The following is a 22,104-nucleotide window of genomic DNA, read 5'->3' on the forward strand; positions in this document are numbered from 1 at the left end:
AACTTGGGTCTCCCCAGTCCTAGCCCAACACTCTAGCCTCTACACCACAGCAGCTAGATGGACAGATATAGATTTATATCATACGGAAAAGTAGTGAGTACAGAATTAGGGCGCCTTCCATTAGTTCGACTACACCATTAGTCCAACTATAGACAGAAGTTCTATCCTAACAGACAATATTCAGAGTCACTAAGAAAATGGGACCTGTAATTGAAATCCCCATTCAGTCATGAAACCTACTGGGTAACTCTGGGCCAGTCACGTATCTCTCAGCCTAACCTACCTCACAGGGTTGGGAGGATAAGCATAACCATGTATACTGCTCTGGGCTCCTTGGAGGAAGAGCGGGATAAGAATGTAACAAACAAACAAACAAACAAAATAAATGTTTCTACAAATATTGATGGCACCCCTGCAAACTAAGCAAAGGGGCACCTTTTAAAAGTGATTATTTAGCATTAATAATCCCCATTATTTAGCAGGGAGAGAGCAACTGGGATTCTTTTAATGAAAGGCAGTATAAAAATCTAACAATAAACAAACAAACAAACAAACTGGCCCTATCCATCCCCAGCACAGCATCCCTCCAGTGGCTGAATTATGAGCCCTTTGGGGACAGGGAGCCTATTTATTTATTTGTATGTAAACCACTATCAAGGCATGGTTGGATAGAATTGTGTGTGTTTTTTATTCATACTCACACAAAGTGTGAATATCTAGACATAGGCTACAATCTACTCACCAATTAGTCCAAAGCAATCCTTGAAAAAATTAATGGGGCGTAGCTATAGTTGAGCGAAAGGGTTCAAAGAACACCGGCCCCCAGCTCCTGAGGGCTCTCCAGACCCACCCCTCCCTATTTTCTTCATTATCTCCCTCACTCAGGGCGGGGGCACCAGAGAGAGGGATGAACACAGGCCCCCTCTCCCCTAGTGACACCCCACTACTCCAGAGTACATAAATGATTTGTAGACAGTAGTTAGCATGCACACATATTGGTTATGAAACTGAAACAGGGCAGTGCTCATTTGTTGCAATAATCAGAGAATGTACTTAAAAGTCACTGAGTCGAGGATCATGGCCATAACTTGAGGATCACAATGTACCGTTTCCTATTTCCCCCCCCCCCGTCACAAAATCAGGGAAAGAAGTAGACTAATATCTCCATAATTCAGAGATACTATTTTTAAAAAGTGTTTTGTTTTTTCCTCTTTTTAATTCAGGAAAAAAATTCCTATGTTGCACCTGCAGGCTTTATTTTTCGGTATGAGAAGGATGCAAAATGTTTTATTTATTCGTATTGTTTTATGATTGTGAACCGCCCCGAGACTTTGGTTTGGGGCGGTATATAAATCTATCAATCTATCTATCAAATGAATGAATGAATGTTATTTTCCTAGGATACACAGACAAACAGAGGCTGACATCCAGACGAAGTTACTTATTACTAACTTGCTCTTTAAAGGGACTACTCATGAGTAATTTAGACTGTCTCAGAAAAAGTAAAAATTGTTCATGCAAACCCATCGTTCACACTAAGGTTGAATTTGAATGTATTCTATATATTACTGTGTACATCTGCCCTCTCATTTAAATTTCCTAAAGGATCAAAGTCAACAACTAGCTTTCTTTGGAGTTAACAGCTTGAGCTTGACTTTACAATCATTAAAAATAATATTATCCTTATCCTTATAGTAAGAATAACTCTGTATGCATCTGAGGAAGCAGGATCTGGCACACAGTGGCTTGTGCCACAATAAACACTTTGGTCTTTAATGTGCTGAAGACTCTTGTTTTTTGTCACAGAAAGACCAGATCTCTGCAACAAAAAGAAGGGAAGGGGCTCTCCTCAGGAATATGCCAGGCCCCTCCCGACATTTTCAGCTTCCATTTTAAAGGAGGCATGCGAAACTTCTCTTGTGAAGGTGAAAAACATGCAGGCAGTATTCTACCCAATTGCTCACTAAAATGAGCTGCCATGCACATCTACCTGGGAGAAAGTCCCATTGGACACAGTGGGACTTACTTCTGAGCAAACATGCACAAGATTGCACTAACTTTAAACATTCTGTTCTGCAATGATCTCCCCACATTTCTAGCTACGGGCCTACAACAGGGCCTGGTTCCTCCACAAGTGGTAGCACTAGGCGCCTCGGCCTTCTCTCCAAGGACAGGGGCCTCACCTCCTCCTGCAAGTGGAAAGCAACGAGAGAGACACTGCCTCGCTTAAAGAAGGGACTTCCTTTTTTTGCGGCCTCTGTTTGGTTCGCCGGCTGGTGATTACTGGGCCCCAGATGGCCACGCTGGTTTGCACTGCGCAACGGCCCCCAGGCAGCCTGTCTCTCCAGCTTATTAGCGCAAACTGGCCTTCGGGGATGGGAAAGGGGCGAGCATGGAAACAACAGCTGTTGAGACACAGAGACTCGATGAACGGTCCTTCTGGCAAGCTGGGCCGACGGCTCCCAAAGGGAAACCACAGTGAAATCCACTGGAAGGGATTAGGCAACAACGGGAAGTTTTGCGACATTTTAAAGGCGCGGGGAGGGGGGTTCCCCCCCGTCCTGCTCTTGCTTTTAGCTCCGAGCTATATACACGCCTGCCTGGAGATTGCTTGCAGCCATCCCGCCCGGCTGCAAGGGAAAAGTGGGGACGCGAACGGGCAGAGAGATCTGAGTGCTGCGATTCCTACTGGCGGCAGCAGCATGGAGAAGATCTCCATGGAGATCCCCCCGCAGGAGCGCAGCACGTCCCGCAGCGGTTGCCACGGGAGCAGCCTGCCGCATGCGAGGGGCCGGCCGCCAGCAGCTCCAACTGGCCGGTCTCAACAGTCGCGGGCGGCTTGAAAGTAATCAGAGCACAAGCCGGGGCGCTGCAGGGGGAGGCGGCGCGACGCCGGCGCCTGCTGATTGGCCGCCGCTTATATAGGCTGGGCAGGGGCGCAGTGTGGCTACTCGGAGTCCTTGTTCACACCCTTCCTGCTCCTCGGGGAGGGAGCTGCTTTGGTGGGGCGAGAAGAGGAGGCGAAGGCGGCGGCGGGAAGGAGCCCCCAGCTGGCCGTGAACCCTCGCTGCGGGCTGGGAAGGGCAGGTGGGGAAGGAAGGCACATAAGGCTCGGCTCGGAGGGGTCTTGGACCAGGCTCTAGGGCTGTTGCAGGAGCAGGGTGGCTTCTTGATGCCTTCTCTGCCTGGATCTTGGGCAGGCAGCTTTTGCTTGGGGCCAGGACCTGCGATGCCGCTGATGCACGCTCCAGCCTTTAGCGACTCCCGAGTAGCCCTACTGGAGCCGCTGCCCATTGCTCCAGCTTTCGTACACTCAAGTGTGCCTGTCTTGGGGGTAATGATAGCGCCTGGCTTGCCTGTCCCAACGTTGCGGCGGTGATGCGAGTGGGTGGTCCGCGAGAACATCGCGAAGCAGTTAGCTCTGTTCTCGGGCTAGCGAGCCAGCTCTACTGGCCCTGGCTCTTGAGTGGGAGGGTTAGGAAGCCCTTGAGGGCGCTTGCTTCCTCTAGCGCTGCTTGCCTGGCTATTTTCTCCTTTAGAATAACCCCATTTAAGTTACCAGAGGGATCGGAGAGCTGGTGGTCTATGGGAGGAGAGCTAGTCTTATGGTAGCAAACATGACTTGCTCCCTTAGCTAAGCAGCGTAGCCCTGGTTGCATATGAATGGGAGACTACATGTGTGTGAGCACTGTAAGTTATTCCCCTTAAGGGATGGAGCTGCTCTCGCTGGAACATCTAGGTTCCAAGTTCCCTCTCTGGCTTCTCCAAGATGGGGCTGAGAGAGATTTCTGCCTGCAGCCTTGGCGAAGCCGCTGCCAGTCTGTGTAGACAATACTGAGCGAGATAGACCAGTGGTTTGATTCAGTATGTGGCAGCTTCCTATGTCCCTAATGTATTTGGCAATAATCTGCTGCATTCGGTAGGGCATCCTTTGGTGTAAAGGTCTGTATCCTGATCTCAGACATGTTTACTTGGAAGTAAGCTCGGTGGGCCTTGCTTCCAAGGAAGTATGCAGCCTCAGGGCTAGCATCTTCAACTGCATGCTACTGAAGCCAATTTAGTCCTATACATTTCAATAGGGTGAGTTTGGTTGAGTGCAGGCCTGCTCAACCTAGCCCCCCCCCCCAGCTGTTTCTGCTTATTGGCCACTGTGGCTGGGGATTATGGGAGTTGTAGGCCAACATCTGCAGGAGGGCCGAAGTTGAGCAGGCCTGGTTTAGTGTCAAGGATGCTGGATAAGTGATGTGGGTGGACTGCAACCTTGGTATCGTTCTTAAAGTATGTTCTCTTTATTGTGACTGGCTTTCTGATACCAAGGAGAGAATAAGCTTCCAGTTCTAGTTTGAGTCGGGGCTCATTTTAAAAAAACCAAAATGTTTTGCCCACTCTGAGCCTGTAAAGTGGAGTATCTGACTACTGATTAAATTCATAGTTGACCTGTTGGTTACCATGTATTGTATCACTGAAACTATTCTTTAATGGAGTGTCAACAAAACACTAGCCAGGGTAATAAAAAAGGCACACTTAGATGCCTGCACCTGTAGGAAGATTTTTCCTAAGAGTCTGCTTCTGTGGGAGTGTGGGTAGGGTGTCACTCCCGTGAGTGAGAGGCCTGGGTTCTAGCCCCATTGTGCCCTTTCTTGCAGAGAGGCTATAGTTTAGTAGTAACACACATGCCATGTATGCAGAAGGTCCCATGTTCAGTCCCTGGCATCTCCTGCAACTAGGGGAAAGTCCCAGCGACTGGGGAAAAACCCTGCCTGAGTAGGCATTGTCAAACAGGGTAGACAATGGGTTCTTGAAATTGGGTCCTCAGATGCTGGATTACAACTCCCATCATCCCCAGACACAGTAGCTGGGGGTGATGAGAGTTGTAGTCCATCAACATCTAAGGACCCAAGTTTGAGAACCAGTGGCTTAGAAAATACTGAGCAAGACAGATAAAAAGTCTGACTCAATAGAACCGTGGAGAGCTGGTCTTGTGGTAGGAATTGTCCCCCTGCTCAGTAGGATCCATTCTGGTTTGCATTTGAATGGGAGACTACATGTGAGCACTGTAAGATGTTCCCTTTAGGAGATGGGGCTGCTCTGGGAAGAGCACCTGCATGCTTGCATATTGAAGGTTCTAACTTTCCTCCCTGGCCTCTCCAAGAGAGGGCTGCGAGAGACTCCTGCCTGTAACCTTGGAGAAGTTGCTGCCAGTCTGACAGTACTGAGCTAGATGGACCAATGGTCTGACTCGGTATAAGGCAGCTTCCTATGATCCTATCTGCACTATTTTTTGAGCAGGGGCCACTTTGGCAAGAAATATTCATTGTGAGAGCCATTTCCCACTGTGCTGACCTCTGCACTGTAGTGAGCTTTTCTCCGTGCTGGGAGGACCTTTTAAGAGAGACAAAGCCCTCCCGCAAGATCTATGGGGAGGGCTACTCTTCCCAGAACTCTGTGCACACCTTCCAAGATGGTGCAGGGGTTCAAGATGGCCCCATTTCCCTTAAAGGAGCCCCTTAGTGCTGGGCAAAGTGCAGCACTGCATAATCGGCACAGTTGCCTCCACAAGATGCCAAGAGTATTAGAGAGACAAAGCCCGCTCAAGAGCTCTGGACGAAAGCCATGGGAAGGACTACGTTTCCCAGGGCTCCATGCACGCCTTCCAAGATGGCGCAAGGGCTCAAGTGGGCTCTGTTTCCCTTAAAGGAGCCCCCTGGCGCTGGGCAGGGTATGGCACTGCACGATGAGAATGGTCATTTCCACATGGTGCCAGGAGGACTGTGCAGAGTACTCAGCTTTGGCTGAAGCATCACACAGGCCCCCCAAATGATTTAATTTGGGTGCTGTGTATAGGGTTGATGGGAGCTGCAAATTAACCTGGTCAATTTTGGAACTTGAACTTAAAAGCCTTTGGAGGCCCCCCTCCCCTGCAAATTAAGCATCATCATCATGCTCTGCTGGCCTACCACACCACCTGGGACAGACTAAAGAGGATTTGGGGGGCCCCCAGGGGTTGTGAAGACCCTGGACCCAAAGTCCAGGGTTAAAGTGCCTCTGGGAGCTACCACTGGCCCTTGGGCCTTACATGTGAATAACCCTGCAATAGAAGGTTGCTCTGTGCTCATAAAATGTTACTGCAGTGGCAACAGCAGAGATGTGCTACTCTTGAAGGGAGTGAATCCGGCGATGTCTGAAACGGCTTAACCTGTGTTGCTTCTCTTCTCAGCATCAGCTGCCAACCCTGAGGAAATGCGCCGCAGCAACAAGAGTGATGAGAAGGCACCAGCCGGGGGCCAAGAGGCCCTGCAGCTTGCTGCAGAGTCTCACGCCGGTCAAAATACCCACCAAAGAGCTGTTCTTGGGGTGCTGACTCAGAATGGGCAGTGTCTGAGGCCCTGTGGCCAGGTAAATGGTGGAGCGACATTGGGTGTCTTAAGCAACCAACTTCAATCTGTAGTAGCTGGGATGGAAAAGCTTGAGATCTGGCAGATGCTGCCAACTGGCGTAGATCAGGATTGTGTAACTTTGGCCCTCCAGCAGTGGTTGGACTACAACTCACATCATCCCTGACGATTGGCTGCTGTGGCTGAGGATGATCGAAGTTGTAGTCCAAGAGTAACTGGAGGGCTGAAGTTGTGCAGCCCTGGTGTAGAAGGACCAATAGTTGGAGTCTTGAAGGCATTTTCACATGTTTGATAGCTGTTGGTGGTTGCTGCTTTTCTGAAAATTGTTAACCAAACAATACAGCATTTTTCTTGGCAGGGGCAATCTGCAGTGCCATTCTGATGACTGGCAAATGATCAGCTCTGAAATGTTCCTTCCCTGCTTCTAATATGAACTTAGAGGATTGATGCAAATGATTAAATTGGGCAGGACTGGGTCAATAAAGCTTGCTTTACAGAAATGGCGCTCTAGAGAACCATGCAGAGTCCTTGTTAGTGAGAATCTAAAAATCAAACTTTCCAGTCTTCTAAAATAGTGTATGGCAAAGAAACAGGAAATGGGAATGCAAATTTTAAATAGCCCAACCTCATTTATATCAATGACTTCACAACTGTGTACTGAGTGATGGACAGATCAGATGGTGTTGAGTTGGTGAGACTCGGGTACTGCTCATGGAAAAGATTAAGATCTAAGTGTTTGTTAAATAAGATACAAAACCTGTTGTGTATTTAAAAGTTCCCCTTTTAAGTCAATATATTGGTTTCTGCTCTGTGATGAGGTTAAGATTCTGGGTTGGGACATCATTACAGCTGTCTGTGCCTGAGCTCTAGCTAAGTAAGTGCTTAAATTCTCACTTAATTGCTAATGCCGCACAGTGCACACAATTCCAGAGAACATTTAAGTCGATCTACATCTTGTTTCTGAAACAAGAGTTTAAACATCAGTAATGATGGATGTTGCGTGCGCTTGGCTCCTTGGTAGCTACAGCATGTATGTAGTGGATACACTTATAGTTTGGAAATAATGAGGTTTTAAACAGCTGGGCATCATGCAATTCAGCTTGCTTTGTGAATCTGCCCATGATGGGGCGGGTGGTGTACTTCAGTTGCTGGGGAACAGGATCTTTTGTTGGGAGGTACAGGTTGGTGCAATAAGCTGCTCAACTTTCATTCTTAGTGATAATTTGCAAAATCAAAAACTGTGTTCTACCCAGGTTTGGGAGCTGTTTGTGCTCCCAACATTCAGTTGTTTAGAAGGAAGGTAAAAGGAAAACCTGGGTAGAAGTGCTGGTGTGGCAGCAAGGTAGGAGGAAAAGCTACCCAGGTTTTCCTCCTACCTTGCTTCCACAGAACCAAAAACTGGGAACACAAATGGCTCCCAAACCTGGGTAGAACAGTTTTTGAATGTGTGAATGACCTCTTATACTACTGATGTGATCCTTGTGCTCAACCAGGGCCAGAGCCACCATTGTGCAAATGGGTTCAAAGAACCCAGGCCATCAATGGAAAGGGCTGCTGAAGCCCACGAGAGGCATGACTCGAACTCCAGAAGAGCCCCAAGCAAACTCCCCATGCCTGGGCTCCAGAGAGCTTGCTTAGGCTTATTTTGCTGGTTGAATGACCGTAACAATAAATATTTGATTTGATTAGGCTTATTCGTCACACGCAAAGTGAGCATGGCCTCAAGCTCTGGAGAACCCGAGCGAACTCTCCCCTGTTATTTCAGGCAGTGCTTGCTGCCTGACATCTGTTTCCCTTTCTCTCCCTCACTGGAGGGAGAGAAAGTGAACTAAAAGGCTGTCAGGCAGCAAATGCTGCCTGTAAAGGACAGGGGAGAGCTTGCTCTGGGCTCTCCGGAGTGTGGGGAGCTCTCGGGGTTCTTCCGGAGCCTGAGCCACGCCCCATGCATGTGATGTCACGTGCCTGGGACGTCGCCAGAGCGCTTGCTGGGCAGGGCCGGAACCAGACCCAGGCTGCCGTTGGGCTGGCTCTGCGCCTGTGCTCAGCAGTACACAAAGTATCTATATAATTAATTCCTGTAGACGTGCCACATGGGGATGCGTGCCGGAACTCTTGCGAAAGTGGCGGCACCACTCGCAAGAGTTCCAGGCTGCGGGCGGTGAGGAGATGGCCATCCGGTGAAACCACACTGGTGGGTGAAGCCCCGCTGGTGTGAGGAGGTGGTGGCAGGCCCACCGGAGGAGGCGGGCTGGTGGGAAGGGGGACTCGGGGTGCAGATACTCTGTGCTCGGTCAGCTAGTTGGGAATTAAAGGACTTGCTCATGACATAAGCTGTGGAATGTAGAGGTCTCTGGAAATGAACATGCCCAGGGTCAGCTACTGCTGAAAGCTTCCATCTTGGACACAAACTAGAGATCAAGAAATGCTATAAAATTCACTAAATTTTTCAGTGATTGTGTTTCAGCAGGACTCGAGGCATCAGCTCTCATTATTAGGAGTGCTACATTGCTGCTTTGATACATTGTTGCTTCTGTACAAGGAGAAAGGAGGATGGGACCACTACATAGTTCTCTCTAGGCTGCTGTCTCACTTTACATGTCTGGTATCAATCTGAATTACTGACTCTAGGCCCATCCTCTGGGTTTAGGACTATTGTCCTCACTTTAATGAGCCTTATCAGAGCCATGAAATATTATCTAAAATTGAGAGTGTGGAAGATACTGTATCAATCGTGCATGGGCATTGAGAGAATAAATGTGTGAGCAGTGGGGCCTAAAGGTCACGAAACTGATGAGGATCAGTCTGTGACAAACCCACACATGTATTACAAGATAAGCACAGTAATCACTCCTATATTGTATACATTTGAGCTTTGCATAGAAATGTCAGATGGTTTTTCTTGGATTTCATGGTCTTAGGGCATGATTGTTTACAATCTTTCTATGTGTATAACACATCGCATGAACTGAAAATAATGCTTCATACATCTGAATACTTATGCCACAATAAATCTGTTCCTGTTGAGGGTACCACAAGAGACTGTAACATGTATGTGATGCATTTCTGGCTCTCACTTGAAAAGCGTGGACAAAGTGTTTCTGAAAATCTTTACAGAGCAGCCTTATACCTATCGAGTGGCTGATGGTGCACAGGGTAGCGTTAGCTACTGAGTTTATCTGAAGTAGCTTTCCAGGAGTTTGGCTTTGGCTTGTCCTGCCCTTCCCTTCCCTTCCCTTCCCTTCCCTTCCAGGTAATACTGTGAATCTGGCTGGCTGAGTGAAAGCATGGCTGTGCCATTTTCCTTTGGTGTTCAGGGCTGCTTTTACTTTCTCTCCAGTTTGTTCTCTCACAAAGCAACCTCTCTGTCTCCCCTACTTTCCTGCTACAAAATCTTCCTGGAATGCAGGGATTTTGATGTTAACATCCCTTCTGTTGATGCCAATCTCCAGATAAGCTGCCATTTTGCAACTGGTTTGGCCTCCCCAAGCTGCCATTTTGTGACTGACTCCACCTCCTCAAGCCACTGTTTCATTCTGGTCACTCCCAAGGCTCTGGCACAAAAGCAGTGGCTCCTAGAAGCCTGAAGTCTGGCCACCCCTGCAGTATGGGTAGAGATCCACAAATATAGGTTTAGCTCACTAGACAGCCATTATTTCTGGTTGCCACCAATCCTCTCTCAGGACTATTTTTGGCATGCAGGCAAAGGGCTTAAGAGAGAAGCAGGTCTTCTGTCATTCACCCTGGTATATGGAGATAGTAAGAAACAGTGGAGTTTCATGCTATCTAGAATCCTTACTTACTATTACTAGAATCCTGCTGCTCAGAAAGGATTCCTGCTGTTTCCTTACCTTCTCAAAAATGGCAAAGAGACCTCGGGGGAGGAGATCTGTGTGGCCCTGCTAACCAGAAGTCTGGGGCACTTTCCACTAGCAAGCTGGCCAGTGGATTTTTACATGCTTGAGTATAGGATACTGCAAACAGGTAGGAAGTGCTCATCTCTCTGAATATCTAGAGCTGACCCGAAATACTGGCTTAAGCTTAACTTGATTCCATTAGGGATGTGCATGGATCCAGGTGGGGGCAGTTCGATGGCGCTGGGGGTGCTGCTTTAAGAGCAGGGGAGGGTGTACTTGCCCCTCCCTCTGCTCTTTCCCCACTGGTGCTCCTTCATTCCGAAGTTAATTGGGGTGGCAGAGTACCTCCCTGCCACCCTGTTGTCCCCGTTGTCCGGATACAACTGGAAGTATCCGCTGCACCTGCATGCACCAGCATGTGCTGGCGCACACAGTGGATACTTCAGTTGTATCTGGACAACGGGGCGGTAGGGAGGTACTCTGCCACTCCGATTAACTTCGGAATAAAGGAGCACTGGCGAGGTAAGAGCAGAGGGAGGGGTAAGTGCACCCTCCCCTGCTCTTAAAGTAGCACCCCTGGCACCATCGAAGCAGTGGAACCAGCCACCTTTTGAACCATAAAGGGCCTCCAAACCGGTTCCATGCATATCCTTAGATTCCGTTTGGGTATTTCACGGAATTACTAAAAAGAGTTGTTGGTGTTTCCAGCTCACCCACAGCCTTCAGCTCTAGACTTCTTGGCTTTCTCTGACAAGTGTCTCACATACTATAATAACCTGCTGTTTTTTGAGTGTGCTGGGATACTTTTTAAATGAGCATTTATCCTGCAGTGTGAACAAGCTAAGCTGAAACTAAGCCTCAAATTCATTTTGTACCTGGCATCTGCATGCATTTCCCCCCTGGGAAAGTGGGGTACTTGGCAGTTATACTGGAAATGGGATGGAATTTTTATTATGCCTGACAGCGATATACACATTTTACTCACTATGATGTGATAAAGATAAGCAGTATTGTTTGAATGTTGTAAGCTCCTCCATTGTAGGAGGAGACTCAATCCTTCCCCGCAGCAGATAGATGCAGGTCAGGTCAACCAACAGCTATTGAGAGATGCCTTATATTGACTCAACCATTGGTCCATCTTTTTGAGTGCTTTGTACCTGAGACCTTTAAGAGCTATTTCCAGTCAGGTCAGGTGTAGTTTCCAGTCAACCCTGCTACTTGATCACTTCATACACCATCTGTTCAGGGCCCTCTGGAACAGAGAGATCAAATAATTAAAATGGACTTTGAGAGCAAGGTTGGAAGAATCTTATGCGACTGTGCTCACTGATGCGAATGCCTAGGGTCTAGGAAATCTATCCACCTTTGTCTTCCTAAACACTTGATGCGGGCTTTCAATAAGCCAAAATATTTTTTTTTCCTGCCCTGCTCGAACTTTAATTATATGGTCTGTTCCTTCCAACAAGATTGTTTATTTTTCCAGGGAACTACCATAGTGAGACGCTTCTCTGGATCTGAAAATGTGTTTCCTGCTGCTGGCAAGAGCATGTTGCCAGCCTGCATGGTGTCCAAGCAAGGCTTTACTATTTATGTAGACGAACTGGAGGAGGAAAATATGCCTAGCTGTGTGGCTGTGGAAGAGAGCATGAGTGAATTTGACACCCACACCATGAGGCCCAGCTTTCACCTGCTGCTAGACTTGAGTACAGGTAACTCTTCATGCAACTTAACATGGGCAAAGTTTTAAATTTCTAGTCTGGGATGTCAATTATGAAAGGAAACAACTTGTTAGGAACATAAGAGTTAATTGCACCTAATAATGGAAAGATCCACTGAAAGGGATGGCTTATAAAAAAGAAAACCCTCCCTGAATAGCCTGCTATGAGTTATCCTGCCCGGTGAGATCATTTAGAGAGTGGTGTGTGTGTGTGTGTGTTGCTGTTATCAGAGGTCCTTCTGTGCTCACGCAAGAGGGCTTCTTGGTTGTGACCCCTGCCCTGAGGAACTTCCTTTCCTGGGAGATCTGATGGGTACATGCCATACAATTTTTTGTCAGAATCGGGGGAAGACTTTCCCAACCAACTTTCTCAATTTGTATGAAATTATTTTAGTGGGTTCTCTGTGCTGGTGCAGTTTTTAATTGTTTGGCATATTTTATTTGCATTTTTGTGGCACTTTTCAAGGGGGGGGAAGGAGTAAAAATAAACAAATATTGATCTTCTAGGTTCTCCAATGTTGGTGGATACATCATTGCAATCACAAAATGAAGATCAGGGTAATAAATTGGATGTCATGAGTGTTGTAGAATATGCTGAAGATATTTATCTTTATCTGAGAGAAGCGGAGGTCAGTAGCACTTTGAACAAGCTTACTAAAACATTGACCCATGGATAGTGCCCATGGAACATGCATGACATATTGAACTCAAATCTTTATTTAATCTTTCACTTCTAAGTTTCATTTGGCACAGTTCTTCTTGCTTGTTTAATCTATGCTGCTCGCTTTGGTGTTGAGACACATTGAGTTGATCTTACGTGTGGGATAATATTGAGCTATTTTAGGGGGTTATTGTACAACTGGCCTTGGTTTGCCTGTTTATCATCAGTGAGCACTAGTCCGTGGATTATGTGTGCTGCAAAATGGCAGCTGGAAATGACCACGGATAGGCAAATTTTGCCTATTTTAAAAACTGTGAATAAAGAAACAAGATCTCTCCGACCAAGCTGCAGATACCCAAAATCGTGATCCACAGATAACGAGAGCCACCTGCATTCTAAGCAGATACCAAACAAATCATAGCCAATCCCTGTGCAAGAAGAAGAAATTAAACAGGTGCTTTTGACTCTAGTGTTGTAGAACCTCGGTTGTATTTTATTTATTTATTTAACTTTTTTTTACACTTTATTTATTTAATATTTATATACCGCCCAAACTTATGAACCACATTAAAAAAAATTGACACAGTGTTAAAAGCTGTGTTATGTGTACTGTGAATATGAACTTTTAGCAGAGAAACTTCAAGGGCGAGTTCTACTCATATGCCATCTTTCTGCCAACACATTCAGGGCAGTTTATAATTTCAAATAATGGCATAGACACTCATCAAAAAGAAAATAAATGAGGGGGAAAGAAAACAAATTCAGCTACCAGTTATTCACTTGTTTCACCAAATATCACCTTCCTCTTCAGGTAAGATACAGACCCAAGCCATGCTACATGAGGAAACAGCCTGATATCACCTTGAGTATGCGTGCAATCTTAGTGGATTGGCTGGTTGAAGTTGGTGAAGAATACAAACTTCATACAGAGACACTGTACCTTGCTGTAAACTACTTGGACAGGTTCCTCTCTTGCATGTCAGTCCTTAGAGGAAAACTGCAACTTGTAGGAACAGCAGCAATTCTCCTGGCTGCGTAAGTATCCTTGCATGAACACACACCCCTTGGAGGAAGAACAGGATAGACATTGAAACTTCTTAGGGATTAGGGATATGCATGAATTGATTTTTTAAATTAGATTTGTGCCCAAATCGACTCACCCTGATTTGTTTTGTGTCCTAATCTGTCCCCTGAATCACCCCAGATTTGATTCTGGTTTGGATTGATTTGGACCACTTATAAAGGTCCTGGGGCACCAAATTGGGGTGGTGGGAAGGTCCCCATGGGTGCCACTTGGCACCCAAATTTCAAGGCAGTAGGGCACTTGGTTGATTTTTAATGATTTTTTAAATTTTTTTACTGATTTTGTATATTTCTGCCATAGGAAATATGAGGATTTGAAGTTTCTCTATCCTAACATGGATCCCCAGCTTCAGTGTTTTGTTTTCTTTTTAAAGATAAGCTCTAGCCCTTGTAGAAGTGGAGTTATGGAGCAAAATGTGCAGTCATTATTTTTAAGTGTTTGGATTCTTTGGTGTATAATAACTTTTCTATACAACTTTTGGTGTATAATAACCATTTAGGCATCTGTGCATGCAAACATCAATGTCTGGATAGGGCTCCTGTCAGTCAGGCCCATAGCCAGGGGGTGTCGATTTCTCCTCCATGAATTACACTCTCGCCCCCAGCCCTAGGCCATTTGTTGTCAGCACTGCATAGGTTCTCTTTTTCCAGTTCCATCAATGGTTGGCAGTAGCTGCTGCTTGTGAGCCAGCAGCCAATCGGAGGCTCTCCTGCACTTGCAGGGAGCCCTGCGTCTCCCCCAAACCTCACATGGCAGTGCGACGCTGCATTGAGCCAGAAAACCAGCAAGCAGCCTCCCTGTCACCGGAAGGACGATGACGGCTGGGGTCTTGGGACAGAGGAAGGATTGAAGTAGGATCAACTGACTGAAGGATTAAAGGGAGCTGTTAGCCTGTGTGAGGTACAGTGTAGGGATGTGCACGAACTTGTTCAGAGGCCCTTCTACGGGCCCCCGAACACGTTTGAAAGACTGGTGGTTTGACCGGTTCGAAGGCAGGGAGATACCTTTAAGGACTGGGGAGGGTGCACTCACCCCCCCCCCCCGCATATCCCCCGCCGGCACTGCAGTTTCAAAGAGTCCGGCGGAGCAGTAGCGTACCTCCCTGCCACCCTGTTGCCTCCTCGGACCGGAAGTACCCGGCACACGTTGGGCATGTGTACATGCACGTCTCTTGGCTGGCCAAGGGCTGTAATAAAAACCGATTGATACCTGCACGTCTCATTCATGTGCGTGCACGTCAGGTACTTCCAGTCACTTTTGTTCTGAGGAGGCAACGGGGTGAAAGGCCCTTTCAGAAAGGGAGGTATACTGCTGCCCCGCCAGACTCCTTTAAACTGCAGCACCAGCAGGGGAACACGTGGGGTGTGTGAGAGTGCACCCTCCCCAGTCCTTAAAGGTATCCCCACCACCACCTTCGAACCACCCCCTGCCAGTTCCATGCACATCCCTAGTGCAGTGTGTGGCGACAACTTGAGATGTGACTTGTCAGAGTAGCAGAGGGGGCAGCAGTCATTGGCCAGAGAGCTAAGGACCACTGGGAAGTGGGGTGCACCTTCAGCTCCCACAACAAGGGGGAAAACAGCCTGGCCACATCCAGTGGCCAGGGCAACTGCAGGGAACTTCTTCTAATTCCTTTTCGGGAGAGGAATACTCTGTTTCAGTTGCCAGATGCCCAGGAAGGTCAGAAACAAAGGGAAGCACCCCACCCCCCTGTAGGTTCAGATCCAGTTGAGTCCACCCCATCCCCCTCATTTTACTGAACTTTCCCTGCCAAACCTAATCACTGCAAAACATAGTTTATTTACCTGAATCCAAGATTAATTCTCTCCCCCCCCCCCGCCCAAGTACTTTGATGTTAGAAAATGCTGGAGCAGGGGTGTGTGTGTTTCATCAGATTAAGAGTCTGCTTCCTTTGGGGTAATATAACTTTTTATAAAGAAATAATCTTAAATTCTTGCTCTAAAAAAGGTTATACTTGCACTTGCCCAAAACCCAGTCATCTTCTATTTGGGCAAATATGAGATTTCCCCAACAAGGAGTCTTTCCTCTCTCCACCCAAAAATGTGAGGAATTGTTCCTCAAGCTTTCCTTCTATCTGCACCCCAGCATCCTCTGACCTCTGCCATGAGCCAGGGGGCTACGGGTTGATGAGTTTTGTGTGTGTGCTTTGTTAAATTATTGCAATCAATTCTAAGTCATCTTGAGAACAATTTAGTGGAAATGTGGGGTGAAGTAAGTAATCAGGCAAGTAAATACATAAATAAATAACCCAAACTAGGCTCCACAAATTGAGGATTAGTGGGATCAGATTGTGCACTGTTGCAAATGTTCTTTGTTCTTTGACATCGACAATGTGTCTTCAGATTTATGCCCAAATAATAAATGTTTTGTATGTATAATTAGTGGAGGGAAAGAGTGCATGCTTGTTCAATTATTTTAAATATCTCAAAAGAGCCTTCAGATATAGTAGTTGAATAATATATAAATTATGTGGTATAAATATTGTGGTAGTAATTTAAATGGATAATTAAAAGGAGATACATGGAGTTTAAAAAATATCTGCTGACAAACTATCAGCACACTCCTACCATGTTTACTCCTATTTTATGGTCTGTGGTTTGGGGTGAGAGAGTTGCTTGCTTGTTTGCCTGCATGGTTTTTATTAAAGGCCATATAACCTGGTCCACCCCCACTTTTGTGGCCCCCACCCCAAGACGTTCAGGCTGGCTGTGGGCCTGCTGTCAGTGGTGGAACTCTAGCTGACATTCATTCATTAGCTGACAGAGTTCAAGAGCTTGTCTCTTATGTTCGGTTTCATTGAATTGCTCTAAGTGCATTACAATTCTCTGTACTGCTCTTCTCAGGAAATATGAAGAAATCTATCCTCCAGAAGTAGAAGAATTTGTGTATATAACAGATGATACCTACACCAAAAAACAGCTTCTGAGGATGGAGCACCTGCTCCTTAAAGTCTTGGCTTTTGACTTGACAGTGCCAACCATCAACCAGTTTCTCCTTCAGTATTTACAGAGACATGGTGTCAGTCTTAAGACGGAGAACTTTGCAAGGGTATGCCTTAGCCTCTAAACCAGGAGAGCACAACTTTGACACTGCAGATGTTTGCAGTGGCAGCACCAGAAAAGAAAATTGGGGACGGAAGGGGCAAAGTGCATTTATGGGTGGACAAGCTGTGTCCCACATATTAGGTTTCTGAAACTGATAGGGGGACAGTGCAGGGCAAGCCACTTTGGTGGGTGTGGGGAGCACTTGCTTGGTTGCTTAACTATAGTTCACATCATCCCCAGCCACAGAGGCTATTAGTGAAGGATGATGGGACCATTAGACCATGGGACCATTAGTGAAGGATGATGGGACCATCACCATATCTGCAGTCCAACAGGAGATGAAGGGCTGAAGTTGGCTGCTCCAAGCATTTAAAGAGCACCTAGCCGCCGCCGCCCCCGCAAAGTCCCAACTTGCTGTGTCCTTATGTCTTGCCTTTTTTCTGTGTTGGAACAAAATGGCATACATAGGGTTCCTAGGCAATCTGCCATCTAGGCCCTAACCAGACCCAGCCCTGCTTATCCTTCTACAACGTTGCTGCATAATATGCTCTTGGACCAGACCTGGCATGGTGGCTGCATCTCTTCTAGGGAAGAGTGGAAGCTAGACTTCATGAAGATCACAACTCTCTGATGCTCTAACCAGGAGCCAGTACAACTGCAGGCAGCTCTGCCTCGGTGACCATGCCTTACTCCTTGCATTTCAGTAGAGTCTGGAAGGCTCAGCCAAAACTGAGTTGCGTTCATGGACAAGTTGACAGATTTCTGTCAACAAAGATGGACCAGGTGGGGAAGGTGCAAGTTGGAAGGAAGTACTTCACTTTTCCATGATGTGGGGAGACTAGAGACAACAGAGACCTGCTAAGTATCTTTATCAAAATAGGTGCTTAGATTTATTTAAATATTCACTCAATATGCTGAACACCACAATGAGCGTAAGCACACTTAACTATGTAGTGAGTTGTGGCCAAAATGGCCTACAGATATTAAGGGGTGCACTCAGAGGTGCTCTTGTCTCTGGACTTCCAGACCAAGGTCCAGGGCCTCCATACCCCCTGGGGCCCCCCAAACCCCCCTTAGTCTGTCCTGGGTGGTGTGGTCGCTGCACTGCTGTCCCACACTGTGCCAGGAGGCAGAGTGTGATTATGATGTATACAGAGTGCAATCTCCAGTTTAGAGATGGAGGAGTGGGGAAATAAAGATGTGGGGTGGGAATATGTTAAGGTGCATTGAAATGTTTCTGCTAATGCATCTTTACATAAATATGCCTGCTTTATATTACATTCTTGTGAGTTCAGTTGCTGTTCATGCCCTCAGGAACCCATGTGTGAAAAGTACTTCATATAATGGTGTGTGTGTGTGTGTGTGTGTGTGTGTGTGTGTGTGTGTGTGTGTGTAGGGGGATTATTCTTAACTGAGGGTGGGGGTGGGGGCTCCAAACACCTCTAGGTCCAGGCTCCAAAATTACCTAGGTGTGTCTTGGGGTGCATTTCTTTATTCTCTGCCAATTGTTTTCTCCTATGATTTAAAATGGTGTGTGATTCTTTTCTTAGTATGTAGCTGAATTGAGTCTCCTTGAAGCTGATCCCTTCTTGAAGTATCTTCCCTCACAAATGGCGGCAGCTGCTTATTGTCTTGCAAACTACACTGTGAATAGGCATTTTTGGGTAAGTCTGCCTCTGGTATGCAGCAGAAGGCTTTCTAAGGTATCAGGTTTACCTAGGTGTAAATGCTTCAAAGAGTGACCTTGGGAGGGTGTCTGGCTCTTCTAGCAACCAACTTCAGCAATGGAAATGTCTCTAGTTCAATTTTTCCCCATAAGTCTCTAACAAGATTGTTAAGAGAACTCCAACAAGAAAGTTAACCAAGTCAAAACATTCTTCTGTTTATGTTGCTTAATTGACATGTAATGTATTTTTGCTTGTCTGAGATCTTTGAGCATCCTTGTCATAAAAAGCCAACATTTTTTCATTGGCACCTTCTCCAGAAAAATTCCCAAATAGCAATTTTAATTATTTTTAAAAAATTCTCGAAGGCATACTCGTGGCTAATCCAGTGTGTGGCAGGTCTCGCAAATTCATGAGCAGAAGCACCATGGTGATTGGGCAGTGGGGTTTCCATATGCAGATAGGGAGGAGGAGCCTATGATGGTTTAGGTCAGTTGGAATTTAACTGTTACTAGTCGGAAGATGTTCTTGATTGTAGAGGAGAGAAATATGAAAATAGTGAGCAGGGGTCTGTGAAGAGAGGGGTTGTGAGAGAGGAAAGAGCCCCTTCAGGAGAAGGAGGCTGCTGTTGTATGAATTAGATGAGGAAACAAGATGAACAAGATCTGTTAACTTAGGAAGGGAGAGAGAGAGAGAAAGAAAAGAAGGGAGGGGAGGGGAAGAAAGACAGAGGGGAAGAGCAAGTGGAGGAGAGAGAAAGAAGGAAGGGTGAGGGATGGGCCCAAGCCTGTCAATGGCCTGAGAACGAGCAGCCATGGCAGTGCCTATTGGCAGCAAAGAAGGGTCCAGTCAACCACTGCTGCTGTTTGGGGCTGCCGAGACCATTGGCAGAGGGAGGCAGGCAGGCAAGGGACAGGCCCAGGCCTGTCTGCAGCCTGAGAGGAATGAGCTGCCGTGGCAGCAGCAAGAAAGGGCCTGGTCAACCGCGGCTGCTGCTCCTGTGGGGAGGAGCAGGAGTGAGCCTCAGGTGAGGGTGGGTAGATCTCTGGGGATATGGGGCTGCAGCTTGGCCCATAGGTGTCAGCAATGCTACAGCCATGACCAAGAGGGGTGAGTGGGGTGGTAGCAACCAGATGGAGGAGGAGGAGCAGGAGTGTGGCTCAGGGGAGGGTGGAGAGATCTCTGAAGTGAGGGGGGATATGGTAGAGGGTGAGGGGAGCAATCAAGTACTAGCACGCAGATGCTCTGTGCGGGTTAAGCTAGTAATTAATAATACTACAGGTAGACCTCATTATCTGTGGTGGTTCTGTTCTGCCCTACAACTGCAGATAACAAGTCACTGCATGAATGGGAAACAGGGGTGTTAGGTTCTTGGAGGTTAGAAAAAGGCAAAAAAAGCAACATGCAATGCCTCAACCCTTAATTTAGCCGATTTTCCACAAAAAAGGGAGGGGGGGGTTAACAGAAGAGCCCCGAAATGGTTCATTTGAGCAATGACCTCAGAGGTCACTTCCAGCCACCTAGGAACCACAGATAAGCAGAGCATAACCCATTTTAAAACCACGTGTACTGAGGTTGGGTCTCCATTGCCCGCCCGTGGATACATGAAACCGCAGGTGTCGGGACGGTGTGTGACAAGGTCCATCTGTAATTAAAAATAAACCCATCAAAAGCTCTATTGGCTTGATGACTCTGTCAGTAACTGGGTGAAAAGGGAGCTGGAACAAAGTTACCAACTGAAATTGATAGGAGGCATCTCATAACTTGATGGAAGGCTCAATACATGAGGAAGTGGTCCCAGCCCCGCCATTGTACCCAACCATATTTGTCTGAATGGAATAATAGTTGTAATGACTTTTTCTTCTTCTCCTGGTCAGCCAGATACCCTTGTTGCTTTCACTGGATACTCACTAAGTGAGATAGTGCCTTGTCTAAGTGACCTGCACAAAGCATGCCTTGATGCTCCTCTTCGGCAACAGCAAGCAATACGGGAGAAATATAAACTGAGCAAGTAAGATCCTGGGCCAGTCACTTTCTGTTTTTGTGTTCTGGGTGCCACACAGCCACGATGACTAAAATTTTGGAAGATGGGAATGAAGCAATAGGGTAATAAGCTAGTATGGGATAACCTGTGGGGCTTTGCTCATCTGTAAGGAAACTCTTCAAACAGAGTGACTGTGTGAGCAAGAGTGCATGTAACCTATGGAATTTAAACTTGGCACTGAAAAAGGCTGTTTCACACAATGAGGTCATTCACACAATCAAAAACTGTTCTTCCCAGGCGTGAGAGCTGTGTGTACTCCCAGTTCTTGGTTGTGTGGAAGCAAGGTAGGAGGAAAAGCTGGATAGCTGTTCCTCCTACCTTGCTTCCACACAATCACTTCTGCCTGGGTTTTCCTCCTAACTTGCTTCCACACAACCAAAAATTGGGAGTACACACAGTTCCCAAGCCTGGGAAGAACACAGTTTTTGATTGTGAAGCATTCAGATAAGTAAAACCTACTTTGCTAAAGTTCTTCCCTCTCTAGTTACAGAAAGAGCTGTTCAAAACAATGATGTCACCCCATGACCATGGGAATTCTGATCAGACCCCTTAGCTTCTGAGATCTCAGCAGGCCTTAGCCACATGCTTTCACCCTTCTCTGCAATTTAAACAAAGACTCTTAAATTGATTCTTCATTGAGCATGTTGCAAAAAAAAACATGCAGTAAACACAACGACCACCATAAAGACTAGAAACTTTTAAAAGTCTGCACACTATCAGATTCTGCACTTCTGTAGTATAACTTGAAAATAGCAGAATACCTACAGCCCTGAATGTTAAGTTCTTGAAAATTCTCCATTCAGAATTCCTAGTAATATCTTCAGGAATATGCCTTCTGCCAAGCCAGACGATTGGTCGTCTTAGCTTCGTATTGTCTGCCAGTGGGTCTCCAAGGTTTCAGGCAGGAGTCTTTCCCAACCCTACCTGGAGATCCCAGGAATTGAGCCTGGGACTTTCTGCATGTGAAGCAGGTGCTCTATTGATCTACTGCCTTTATCTCAACTCAGAATTCCTAATAACAGTTTTATAGGTGCTGAAGCATTTGAACTTAATGGCAGCCGGGGCCTTATCAACCAGATCGCCCTTCCTAATGGCATCCTCCTTCCTTTGCAGGTATATGCAAGTATCTCTTCTAGAGCCACCGCCTGTCCTCCCTCTGCAATGAACTGCTGCATGCCAGTAAACTGCACTGAAGCTGAAGCACTTGCCTCTCTGATCAACAGAGTTGATCTTGCTAATATTTTATAGGGCACTGCAGGTCACGTGTCATAATATGTTGCTTAAACTATTTTTAGATGACCGCCTTAGTATACAGCTGTACCTCATTACAAGGACTCAGGACTGTAGTTTTAATGGAAACTAAAAAGCACTTTTAATAAACATCTTTCTCTTTAAAATGGCATGCCTGGATACTTCTGAATAGCAGAGTTTGAAGGGATGCAGACTGGAGAATGAACATTAAATTGACCAACAAAGGAAAATGCTGGGTGCAGAATTGTGTGTGAAATAATAGAGAAAGATACTTTAGAAGTGGATGCTTACTTACACCACAGACTTAAGTGTTTCTCTCCACTTTCTGGAGGAGAGTCTGGAGATCTTACAGGGTTCTTTGCACTCTAG

General features: G+C 46.5%; 1 protein-coding gene and 1 long non-coding RNA gene across 3 annotated transcripts in view; one reads left to right on the forward strand and one right to left on the reverse strand.

The window, feature by feature from the left end:
- The window catches only part of LOC128352371 (uncharacterized), a 23,201-nt gene extending 20,155 nt beyond the window's left edge, over positions 1–3,046 (reverse strand). Inside the window, exon 1 of the long non-coding RNA XR_008320362.1 lies at positions 2,184–3,046. This is a non-coding gene — a long non-coding RNA (uncharacterized LOC128352371). The remainder of the gene's footprint in view (positions 1–2,183) is intronic.
- On the forward strand, positions 2,702–21,881 carry CCNA1 (cyclin A1). 2 transcript variants are annotated; one of them, XM_053312913.1, is made up of 9 exons: positions 2,702–2,845; positions 6,218–6,396; positions 11,733–11,958; positions 12,474–12,595; positions 13,439–13,662; positions 16,576–16,780; positions 18,327–18,440; positions 20,318–20,451; positions 21,598–21,881. In XM_053312913.1, exons 1-9 carry the CDS (start codon positions 2,782–2,784, stop codon positions 21,647–21,649), a joined length of 1,320 nt encoding a protein of 439 aa, XP_053168888.1. In that variant the 5' UTR covers positions 2,702–2,781; the 3' UTR covers positions 21,650–21,881. The 2 variants fall into 2 exon arrangements, with proteins under 2 accessions (XP_053168888.1, XP_053168889.1); XM_053312914.1 differs by lacking the exon at positions 2,702–2,845 and adding an exon at positions 2,859–3,087.
- Positions 21,882–22,104: the final 223 nt, after the last annotated feature.

Source organism: Hemicordylus capensis, chromosome 3 (assembly GCF_027244095.1).
Source record: "Hemicordylus capensis ecotype Gifberg chromosome 3, rHemCap1.1.pri, whole genome shotgun sequence".
Taxonomy (NCBI): Eukaryota; Metazoa; Chordata; class Lepidosauria; order Squamata; family Cordylidae; genus Hemicordylus; species Hemicordylus capensis.